Consider the following 12304-nt stretch of genomic DNA (forward strand, 5'->3'; position numbering starts at 1 on the left):
AACTGGAAGTCTTCGCAGACATGTAGCCTAGATCAAATTTTCATCTTCAATCACAAGAACAAAAGGCTTTTGTAAGTCTTAAAATAATCTCTATAATGAGTAATTCGAATGGTTTTTTCGACTCCAATCAAAGAAAAATGTCATATAATTCTCTGTTCATCATGTAACAGGTTTTTGAAAGCATAACCAGGTAAGTTTATATCTGCAATCAAACTGGATAGTCTACAGGTTACATGCCATAACTAGTTATGAGCCCCTCAAAACATAACACCAAGATCAATCAACAATGCAAACAAAAATTTGGTTGCTTGGCAGACTTCTTTACGCGTGATAATAAAAGCAAGACGAAACAGCAAAATACCGTGCAAACCATACCTCTGAATCTTGTCCTGAGTTTTCATTCTGTTAGATTCATTATCTAGACAATTCCTGTCATTTTTAATGTATGACATCTAACAGAAACCTAATTAACTACTGGTCTCAGTAACAATGTCAGAGCCTCGGATGTGAGTTGCTACCACTTTAAAGCCAAATGTTGCATCAGATATCAGAAAACTCTCATAATTCAAATGTCCTTCTGGCCTACCAAACAATCCTTGAAATGTTCAACGTGTTCAAACCCAGCAAAACACAGAGTTTGCTGGTAATTGATTAATTTCGTGTTGCGCTGTTCTACAAATTGATATTTTTAGCTTAATATGTTTCCCTCATAAGTAGACAGTAAATCCCCACAAACTAGTGAAGAATTATCTGGACACAACAAGAAAGCATGATAAATACATCATAAACTATTGAAGTCTTTTTTTTTTCGACATGGTAAATGAAAATATAATGAATAACAGCACCCAGGAGGTGCCTACAAGGTTACATAAGATTCAAGATTGTCTCTCATATTCTCATTCCTATTAACCTCCCCATTGAACCAAAAAAGTAAATTGTGAAACCGTAAGTACTCAAATCTTGGAAAGAGAAGTCTTGTTAATAAACGAGAACAATCATTCAAAATAACTACTAACAGAAAGAAAATCCATGTCTTATGCCAAAATAATATTGATCTCTAACTCAAAGCAATGAACTTTGTTTAAAAAGTTTCTTCTCATTAACTTTTACTATTGCTCCTGCTAATTGTAAAGATATAGCTATCGAAATTGCCTACACGTACAAAATTAACTGCATATTATCTTTCCATAAGAAAAATCTATGAGAGCATGTTCAACCAGACCCCTAAAAAAAGGAAAAAAAAAGTTCAATCACTTCTAAGTTGGTAGTAGAGGACCTCACAAGCTGGATATGTTGAGCAGAGCTGTTCTTTGATTTTTCAGCAAATCAGAGGAAGAAAGGATTCAGTTGGCAAAATCTCATTTGAAGAAAGATGCATCTTATGGTGCCAGTCATGGGGACTTTTGGCAAGGGGTGTTTTGGGAGAGGTGCTTTGGATGTGGATGTGGATGTGGATGTGGGATTTTAAGCGGGGCTTACATCTCATATCACCCAATTTACAAACTACCCAAATAGGGGATTTTTGTGGAAATTTCTGTCCGCAAAAGGCTTTTATAGACAGAATTTAGTCATATCAATACCTAGCTGGTTTTGCTCGAGACATTACCACCAAAAGCAAGTATTTTCAGGGTTGTATAACAATGGAAAAAACCAAAATCTAAGGGAAATGCAATGACAAGCTACGTAATGAATCAATAACATATCCCGTTTGGATTGCACAAAAGCCTTTTATGCATGGACTGTTTTCTCATCAGCAGCTCACCACATGAAAAGAAACTGTAAAAGGGAAGGAGTGATGCAGGATATAATTAAAAATAAATAATGCAGAAAAGGGACCTCAATTCATTAAAAATTTACATGAAAAATAAAATATAAACAAGCCTATCTTCGCTGCTATCAGTGCAAAACAATTCAAAATAAACACGAAAGAGCAAAAAAAAAATTAAGAGGAAGAAGGGAGAACAAACAATACTTACTGTACTCTTTGAAAGTCCAAATGATAAGTTCACCCCGAACTCAGCACTGCTACCTTCAGAAGATCTCATCTTGTGTAAAAGCAAACTATCTTCTTTCGGCTACGATTTCGGTGATGGAGTTGCACGGCACTCCGCCTCCAAGTGAGCGGTCGAGGATGGGACATCCAAGGGTGCACTTTTGGGTGGATAGTCGTCGATTGAGCAGGTTTTCTGGTGTGATTGCCATTGGAATTTGGGAGTGAAATTTTGAGGAAAAGATGAATACATCGAACCAAGTTTTTCACTTTTTTGTTATCGGTCCGGTTCAGGTCAGATCCGATATTTTTTAAAACTACTCCACGAGACCGATAATCCTGGTAAAGATCTATCCTACTTCGGGCCACAAGATTATCAAGTTTTCGGATCACCCGATGGTCTAAACAAAGTTCAGGTGTAATGCGAATCATGTGTAGGATCGGCCAAATCAAAGGTAACTGGGACAAACTCAACATGAAATTGGGTGATTTGGAGGAAAGGAGACTCAGCCAAATCGTAGTGCTGAAGAAGCGGATAACACCAACGGCCCTTGTCATTGGAAAGGGTCGTCTCGTAACAAACACCGCAGCTCAACCTATTTTGGAACAAGGTGGTGCTCAAAGCAACTAACCAATTTAGTAACTGCGGATTTCATGTTTAAAAAAAAAAACAACTAACCAACTTAGCATCGGTTGATGTTTTGTATATATATTTTAATGTATTTTTTAAACATGAGTAGTAGGACTGTGATTGAGGTTTTGGGACTTGTGCCCTAAACCAAAATTCTAATCCTATTATTATATAATATATATATATATATATATATATCAAAAGTTGGGTTTTTGATTTCTAGAGTACCTATTATTTTTCCTCCCTTTTAAATAACAATTGTTATTTTACTAAAACTAAAAAGCGTTTTGTTTTTGTTAAAACGGAATGCTATGTTGATTTGAAGAGTCACGTTGTTCTGTTCTTGGTGAAGAGACATACCCTTTCGAGTATTATGTATAGAAGGACGATTCTCTATGTGATAGATAATTTGAGAAAGACAGAAACAAGTATAAAAATTATTGGTGTTCTTGTGTGTACATTTACAGAGGTACTAGGTTATTTTATCCTGAGGACGACGTTGCTGTATACTGTTGTCACAAAATTCAAAGGCAGAGCCACGAAATCATCTTAAGGAGAGCGACATAATTCATGACTCAGCCACATCTCAAACTTTGTTCAATTTTTATTGTAGATTTTCAAGGTAATATTTAATCAGTTTTTGTGGTAATGCTTCAATAGCATCCTACCTAACAATTAATAGTAAAACTTTTTCCCAATTTTGATTTACACAATGTAGAAATATGTGTATTTTTTTTAAGAGAAACGACCATGAAAGAAACTTGACTAACAAACTTTAACCAAGAAATTATGAATTTAATTTTGGTTTGATATAATTGAAGTACCATTTAGTGTAATTAACAAATAAGGGCATAAACTATTGAAATCATTGTATCGATCACCATTACGATTGAATGCGATAATGTTAATTATCAGTGAAGTGTGCTTATCATTCCTGCCTAATCTTATCATTTTACCTTTGAAATAATCTAGGTATTAGCATTAAATAAACCAATGTGACTTGCATGCTACGTACCTAATTTCTTAAATTTTCTAGTGGAACATCTTTTACAATCCTTGGAGAGAGAGTTCATTAGTAGACTTAGTCCGATTCGACTCATTCACGTAGAGATCATGAGTGTTTGGAATCCATATTATACAAAGAGACATTGCTTTTGCTAATTGAAATCAAAGGGCGATCGACTCAGCTCGTCAATTGAGCTATGTTTCAATGTAATTTCTTAAATTCTACTCTAACAACAAATTAATATCCCATGATTATCATATGTAGCCCTAATTAATCCATGAGAGTAATGTTAAATATTTCCAATTTAAGATAGACAATATTGGTCATATGTTAATTCACACGCATTAAATGCTCTCCAAAAAGAAGTGGTAGCATTAAATTTGTATTTGAATTTGAAGGGGAAAAAATATCTAGGGTTGGCGAATATGATTTAACACCTCCTAGTGGGAGATAAGTCTTGGATCAAAATTTGTTACAATTTTAATTCTCTAAAATTCTCTAGCTATTTAAATACAATTATGTGGATAGTCATATATCTCTTCAATTTTAATTAAAGTTTTTTGTCTTAAATCGGGGAGGGGGATTCGAACTCTGGTCACGAGGGGGATTCGAACCCTGGTCATCAGGGTGATACAAACCATCCTTACTATTCCAACTAGTGGCTCGGGTGTAGTTTTAATTAAAGTTTGGATGTAGAAAAACAATTTAACTTATACATAATTACATTGAGTCATGCATGTTAACTTAATTAAAGTCACAATTAATGCAATTATCGTGATTTACTAATGAAATCACTGCTACTACTTTATTCATTGCTTTCATGACTTCTTCTTTTTTTTTTTAACTTGTGAGATGATTAAGTGCAAAGAAAATTGTAATAATATGGCGTGTACGTCAAGGTCCAAAGAAGATGGATCAAAGAGATACTCCATATATAGTAGCTAGTAGTTAATCATTCATATTTATGAAATTGTGTAGAATAAGGCAAATATAATCATGAAATTTAAACAAGGCATGGTATCATAATCATAATAAAAAGACTGCTCATTGCTAGAAGGTCAAGAAAATTGGTGTATGATGGCAAAGGAGTCAATGACCGAAGTTCCGGTAGTTGAAAGAAAGCACAGATTTGGAAGAAAGCACAGATTTGGGAGAAAGATAAAATTAATATTATTGATAGATTTTCTCACACTTCGTTACTTAGTCTAAAGATCCCCTTTAAATGCATCATATACAATCCCTAATTACATGGAGAATCATCAATCACTACCTAACATTGGGAAGACTTTAATCATCAATCACTACCTAACACTACCTATAATTAAGGAGCTGATTATAATACAAAGTCAACAATTAACAACAAAGTCAACAATTAACACTCCCCCTCAAGTTGGTGCATGGATGTCATACATACCCAACTTGCACAAGAATCGATGAAAGACACGCTTATTCACAGCCTTCGTTAGAATGTCTGCTACCTGATTTTCTGTTCGAATATGCGGCACCTTTATAACTTCACTTTCGATCTTCTCCTTGATGAAGAATCGATCAACTTCTACATGTTTTGTTCTATCATGTTGGACTGGATTATGTGCAATATCTCGAGCAGCTTGATTATCACAAAACAAATGCATTGGTTGACCATTACTATAACCCAAATCTTGTAACAAAAACTGAATCCATAATAGTTCGCAAATGCCTAGTGCCATTCCACGGTATTCTGCCTCAGCACTAGACCTAGCAACTACATGTTGCTTCTTGCTCCTCCATGTGACTAGGTTGCCGCCAACAAATGTAAAATAACCAGACGTGGATCTTCTATCATCTATTGATCCTGCACAGTCAGCATCGGTATATCCCTCGACATTGAGATGGTCATTTCTTGTGAACAAAATACCTTTTCCAGGACTCCCTTTTAAATACCTTAGTATTCTCATGACCGCGTTCATGTGTTGTTCTCCAGGATTGTGCATAAATTGACTCACCACTCCAAGCGCATGTGCCAAGTCAGGTCGTGTATGTGCCAAATACATTAACCTGCCTACTAACCGTTGATACCTCCTTTTATCCACGGATATTTGGTTTGAACTCATCCCAAGTTTCAGTCCCTCCTCTAATGGTGTATCGGCTGGTTGACAAGCGGTCATCCCTGTTTCTTTCAATAAATCAAGGATATATTTTCTTTGGCACAGAAAGATCCCAGAATTATTCTTGGACACCTCAATCCCCAAAAAATATTTTAGGGAACCAAGGTTCTTCATCTCAAACTCTTTGAACAAATATTGCTGAAGTGCTACCCGTTCCCTTGCATTGTTTCCTGTGACTATCATATCGTCAACATACACGATAAGAATTGTTATTTTACCTTCTTTCTTCTTAATAAACAAAGTATGATCTGCATTACTTTGTTTGTAGCCAAAACGTCGCATTGCTTGAGTCAGTCTGCCAAACCATGCTCTAGGTGACTGTTTGAGCCCATAGAGTGATTTCTGCAATCTGCATACCTTCTTCTTATGCGTGCCAAGTAGACTATATCCTGGTGGAAGGTCCATATAAACTTCTTCTTGTAGCTCTCCATGTAAAAATGCGTTCTTTACATCAAATTGATGCAAAGACCAATCGAGGTTTGCTGCCAGGGATAATAGTACCCGAATAGTATTGATCTTTGCTACTGGTGCAAAAGTGTCTGAATAATCAATGCCATATTTTTGTGTATATCCTTTCGCTACTAGTCGTGCCTTGTATCGATCAATAGATCCATCTGCCAGATACTTTATAGTAAAAACCCATCTGCATCCCACCGGCTTCTTTCCAGGTGGCAGGTCAACTATTCTCCATGTAGCATTCCTTTTTAATGAGCTCAACTCTTCATCCATTGCTGCTCGCCATTTGGAATCAGCCATAGCTTCCTGCATACTGTTAGGAATCGATACATGGGATAACTGACAAATGAATGACTTATTTGATTCCGACAACCGGTTAGTAGACACATAATTGCTCAAAGGATATCTTACAGTACATTTAGGATCAGGTTCATAGACAAGTTTTGGAATACCTCGGTTCACTCGCGGTGGGAGACGTGAGAGTGGACGGACTTCCATTGCCGGAGACGATTGGTTATGTGGCATCAAACTTGGCGCAGAAACCATATCAGTACCTGTCTCATTTTTTTCATCCATTACCTGCTCAGTCAATAGCTGATTAGTTATGACAATCTGCTCAGTTGTGGGAGGCAAAGTGGGCTGCTCATCTACAGTAGCTTCAATCACCTTTTCACCACCACTAGCTGCCACCTTTTCACCACCACCACTCACTTTTGTGTCGCCACTAACTGCCACCTTTTCACCACCACTAGCTGCCACTTTTTCACCACTACCACTCACTTTTGTGTCACCACTAACTGGTATGACACTGTATTGTAGGGACTGAATTTCGGCACTTTCAGCACATCTCTCCCCCTGAAATTCAGGCTTATCATAGTACATAGTCATTTCATGAAATTTGACATCCATAGTAACAAAGATTTTCTTTGTAGGTGGGTGATAGCAGCGGTATCCTTTTTGATGAATACCATACCCAACAAATATACATTGTAACGCTCGGGGTTCCAGTTTATCACGTTGATGCTTATGTAAATGTACATAAGCCACACAACCAAACACATGAGGAGGGAGATTGGATGCAGTAGGAGCAACAGTCAAGGTAGTTAAGGTGTGGTGAGGTGTTTGAAAATTTAGGATACGGGATGGTACTCGGTTAATCAAGTAGGTAGCTGATAGGAGAGCTTCACCCCAGTATGATACCGGGGTATGTGCTTCTAGTAGAGAAGCTCGGACAACATTTAAAAGGTGACGATTTTTTCGTTCGGCAATTCCGTTTTGCTGTGGAGTATTAGGGCAGGTGGTTTGATGAATAATACCATGAGTATCCAAAAAGGATGTCAACTCGCCATTCACATATTCTCGACCATTATCACTTCGGAGGACTTTAATGGTACCACCATACTGAACAGTAACCATTTTATGAAATTTCTGGAACATAGAACACACGTCACTTTTATTTTTCATAAGAGTAACCCATGTCATGCGTGTACAGTCATCAATAAAAGTAACAAACCAACGAGCTCTGTTTAAAGTAGGAATTTTGGACGGGCCCCAAACATCAGAGTGAACCATCATAAAAGGAACTGAGCTTTTATTCTGACAAGGAGAAAATGGAACTCGATGGCTATGTGCCAATTCACAAACTTCACACTGAAAAGAAGAAACATCAACTTTTGAGAACAATTTAGGAAATAGTCTCCGCAAATAACCAAACGAAGCATGTCCTAAGCGACGATGCCATAACCAAATATCAGAAATATTTTTAGAATTTTGTTGAGAACCATCCATCATAAGGGCTCGAGTCAGGTGACCAGTGCTTTCCGATGTAAGGTCCAGGTAATATAGCTTCCCGCGCCTAGTGCCATAACCAATCGTTCTCCGGGTCTGGATATCCTTAAAAACACATAAGTTTGGCCCAAAAATAACAATACATTGTAAAGTAGCAGTTATTTGAGCAATAGAAAGGAGATTATAATCAAGAGATGGAACGACAAGTACAGTATCTAGATGAAGGTCATTTGTTAAATGGACAGTACCTTCCCCAATTATGGGAACAATACTACCATCTGCAGTAGTCACGTCACTTTGTGAGGATATATGTAAAGTTTTAAGGAGGTTGGAATCATAAGTCATATGAGCCGTAGCCCCAGAGTCAATTATCCATGCATTATTCAAAACAGAATGATTGGTTGATATGACCTTACCTTCATGATGTGTAGCGGTAGCTAATGCAGTAGCTTGGTCCAACACTATGTCTGGTTCCTCATGGGAGTCAGTAGAAGCTTTTGTTACTGCAATAGATGCCCGTTGCTTGTTGTATCGTGAATCCCTTGTCTTGTCCCATCCTTCCGGATAACCAATTAGCTCATAACACTTTTGTTTAGAGTGTCCTGGACGCCCACAATGAGCACATTTGTTCCGTGAGAATCGATCTCCAATTGGCCGATTTCGTGAGGGATTATTTCGGGCAAGCATAGCCCCAATGTTCTCCCCCTCACCCTTCATGGCTTCCTTTCGATCAAACTCGCGTCTAACGTAAGTATAAGATGCCTGGAGATCAAGTGGAGGTTCCTTTCGAAGGATTTCACCACGAACTTGCTCAAACTCATCATCAAGACCACCCAAGAAGATATAAACCCGTTGTCTCTCCTTGAAATCTTGATATATTTTGATATCCTTGGCACAACTCATAACCACCCTACTATGGTGGTCCAACTCTTGAAATATCTCAAACAACTCACCAAAATAAACAGAGATTTGTCTCCCGTTCTGACGTATACGGGCAGCTCTTTGGTTCAAAGTATAAACTCGTACCTCATTCTTGTCATCCACGAATGAAGTTTTTACAGCTTGCCATATGGCCGCTGCAGTCGGCAAGCGGATATGGCGCTTCATCAGCTCAGGCTTCATGACAGAGAGAAGCCAACTTTTAACTCGTTGATCCTCAGAGAACCAATCATCATACTTTGGATCATCTTCGGAGGGAGCCGTAAGCGTACCTCGAAGATATCCCATTTTCTTTCTCCCTGCAATATGCATCTCAACAAGTGGTGCCCATAAATCATAGTTGTCTTCATTCAACACGATACCGATTTGGAAATTGGAATTGTCAGAGTTGCTTCCTGAACCAACAACAACCAGAGGTGCAGCGGCAGGTTTGTCAGTCATCGTGAAGAACCTGGCTCCGATACCAAGTTGAAAGAAAGCACAGATTTGGAAGAAAGCACAGATTTGGGAGAAAGATAAAATTAATATTATTGATAGATTTTCTCACACTTCGTTACTTAGTCTAAAGATCCCCTTTAAATGCATCATATACAATCCCTAATTACATGGAGAATCATCAATCACTACCTAACATTGGGAAGACTTTAATCATCAATCACTACCTAACACTACCTATAATTAAGGAGCTGATTATAATACAAAGTCAACAATTAACAACAAAGTCAACAATTAACACCGGTGAACGACAATCATAACTATAACAGTCCTAAGATAACGAAACTCTTTGTCGGGTAAGTTTCGACCCACACGAAGGGTGTATCGATTTGGATATTGTTTACGAGAGAGGCTCGATGAAATTGACATGTCTGTGAAGATGTGGACATTACTTTTTGGGAGCTTATGATCCATAGAAACTGTCTACTTGGGACTGTCTCTTGGCCTATAGGTCCTAACACAGGGTTATAATTCTAGCTCTATGCTAGTAAATAGTTGTCACTTGGATGTGGATATTAAAAGATGCTAAATTAGTATATTTCCTGTGTTTTAATTAGTTAAATAGAGTTTTGATATTACTTTTAAATGATTAAAATTTGCGAAATTTTAACAATAAAAAGTAGATGGAAAAAAATTCAAAAAACCCAAGTTTTAAAGTCATAATTTTTTAGATTTTTTTTCTGTGGGCAAGTTTTTGTAGTAAGAGGATTTGAACACTAACCTTATGTCATGGTGGCATGGTTATCACTTTAGTAGAGTAAACTCACCGGACCTTGTAATTTTCTCATTAACTAAAGTACTTTAAGGAACATATCACTTGGTTACAATTTTTTGTTATTAAAGTGTTGATTATTATTTATATTAATTCAATTAATAACAAACTAGCTAGGTAGACAGTTAATTAATGTCAATATAGGAGTATGAATCAACTCTTAGCCTAACTCGTTAGGAGGGACCTTCCCTCTTCGGAGAACATGAGATCGCGTGAATTTTATTGTGTTTGTTTGACACTCATAATTTGCGTGTATCCTATCCCAACTCGATCCATTGTCATTCCTAAGTAGCTATTAATTTCTCCACCTGGAGAGGTTGAGGAAACAAAGTGAACATGAAAATAAAATTTCCGAAATCATTCATCTATTTGTTTCATATACCAACTCCATCGAAAAGAAAACAAAAACAAAAACAAAATCCCAACAATGCGACATATATAGTATAATTAAATACTAATAACATTAGGAATCAACTTCTAACTAGTTGGTTAGGAGGGAGCCGTAACTCTTATGAAGTTGTGGGTTCAATTCCTATCAAGTTCGTACATAAAATTATTACGTGTTCTTCCCACACATGTGGATCCCATGTCATTAAAAAACTAAACAGTATATGTCTTCTCGGGAGTCTCGTGATCACCATTGATTTCTCACACTACCAATGAAAAACCAAGAAAATTAAACATCATTCATTCACAATAATCATCAACTCTTCTGTACACCCAACACCATGCCTTTTACTCTACGTTTAAACTTTAAACCCCCCATATAATTATAAACAACACAAAATGACATCATTACCCCTAGCATGGAAACGACGTCGTTGCTACAGCAACACTAGCATGATCCTTACAGCTGAGGACTCTAATCAGCTTGTAGGAATTGTTATTATTTTTTATTACCGGCGGTAACAGAGCCGGCGGATTTTGTCTGGATTGTCGATTCTTGATATCCGTCAGCTCCATTTCCATCGGAATCTTGGCCATTCCAAACATCATGAATACATAGTACCATCTAGCTGGCTTAGGAACGGCCTTTTTGGCGGACGAGCTGCTTCTTTCCATCATTTCCTTGTCTTTCCTGTAATCGAGGGAGCGACTGTTTCTCATGAGCCTGGCTTTGGTGCTAATCGAACGAGGCGTCGTAAAGCCTTGGATATCGGAGAGAGACTCGGAGCGTTTACGAGTAAAGTTCGCCCTCTTTCTGTCTTGCTTGATTGGTTTGGGGATTGAGTGGTAGTAGTGATCTTTCCGAGGTAAAAGTTTGCCGCAGAAAATGATTTCTTCGGCAGGGCACATGTCCACGCTGAAGTCGTTGAAGAACTCGAACAAGTCGGAGGATGATCGAGGATTGTGATTGCCATTGAAATGGTTTTGAAACTCAAAATTGTTGTTGTTGTCGTCGTCGAGTGGGAGGTCGCGAAGAGAGAGTGCCTCCTCTGCTTCTTCTTGTTCTTGTTCTAGGTTGTGAAGATCGAAGCGTTCTTCTCCCATACTTGTGTTTTTTATGCGAAGAGAGAGAGATGGAGAGAAGAAATTAACATGTGATGTTGGGCAAGGCTATGAAAAAAGAAAATAATATGCAGGGAAGAAGATTTTATGACAAGAGGACTTTAAGAAGAGAGCGTGTATATATATTAAGAAAGGGCCGATGAGAGAGAAAAGAAAATAAAAAATATTTAATTTTATAATACTATTTAAATTGGTTGAGATGGAGGATATATATTCTTTTTAATGAAAGAACCACCCAATCCAATATACCTCTGTAAAACCTTTGAATGACATGCACCACGCTAAAAACATGTAATACTGGACTGAACCTCATGTGAGTCAGGACCCGAAAGAGAGACAAATCTACAAAATCAAGATTATCTATCCTAAACGATTTTTCTTTTGTTTTTAAATTTTTGTTTTTATAAGATATAAGAGGCTGGCTTCAAGGGTTATAGTCTTTTAAAGCCTATAGAAGGTGGAAGAAGAGAGACTCATCTAGAAAGATTGATGCCAAAGTCCAAATTGCCGGATAAGTAAAAGCCTTGGTGACTTACCATAAATACTTGTGGTTAAAGGCAATGGCCTAAAT

At 37.5% G+C, this 12304-nt stretch overlaps 2 protein-coding genes across 2 annotated transcripts; both read right to left on the reverse strand.

The window, feature by feature from the left end:
- Nucleotides 1-7768: 7768 nt before the first annotated feature.
- On the reverse strand, nt 7769-9398 carry LOC120006034. Its single transcript, XM_038855912.1, has 2 exons — nt 8435-9398; nt 7769-8114 (listed from the first exon to the last, which is right to left on the reverse strand). The coding sequence occupies exons 1-2, from the start codon at nt 9396-9398 to the stop codon at nt 8086-8088; spliced, it is 993 nt and encodes a 330-aa protein (XP_038711840.1). The 3' UTR covers nt 7769-8085.
- A 1366-nt stretch (nt 9399-10764) lies between these two features.
- Nucleotides 10765-11815, reverse strand: LOC120006479. The gene has a single exon (XM_038856532.1). It carries the CDS (start codon nt 11713-11715, stop codon nt 11026-11028), a length of 690 nt encoding a protein of 229 aa, XP_038712460.1. The 5' UTR covers nt 11716-11815; the 3' UTR covers nt 10765-11025.
- Nucleotides 11816-12304: the final 489 nt, after the last annotated feature.

Source organism: Tripterygium wilfordii, chromosome 9 (genome assembly GCF_013401445.1).
Source record: "Tripterygium wilfordii isolate XIE 37 chromosome 9, ASM1340144v1, whole genome shotgun sequence".
NCBI classification, from domain to species: domain Eukaryota; kingdom Viridiplantae; phylum Streptophyta; class Magnoliopsida; order Celastrales; family Celastraceae; genus Tripterygium; species Tripterygium wilfordii.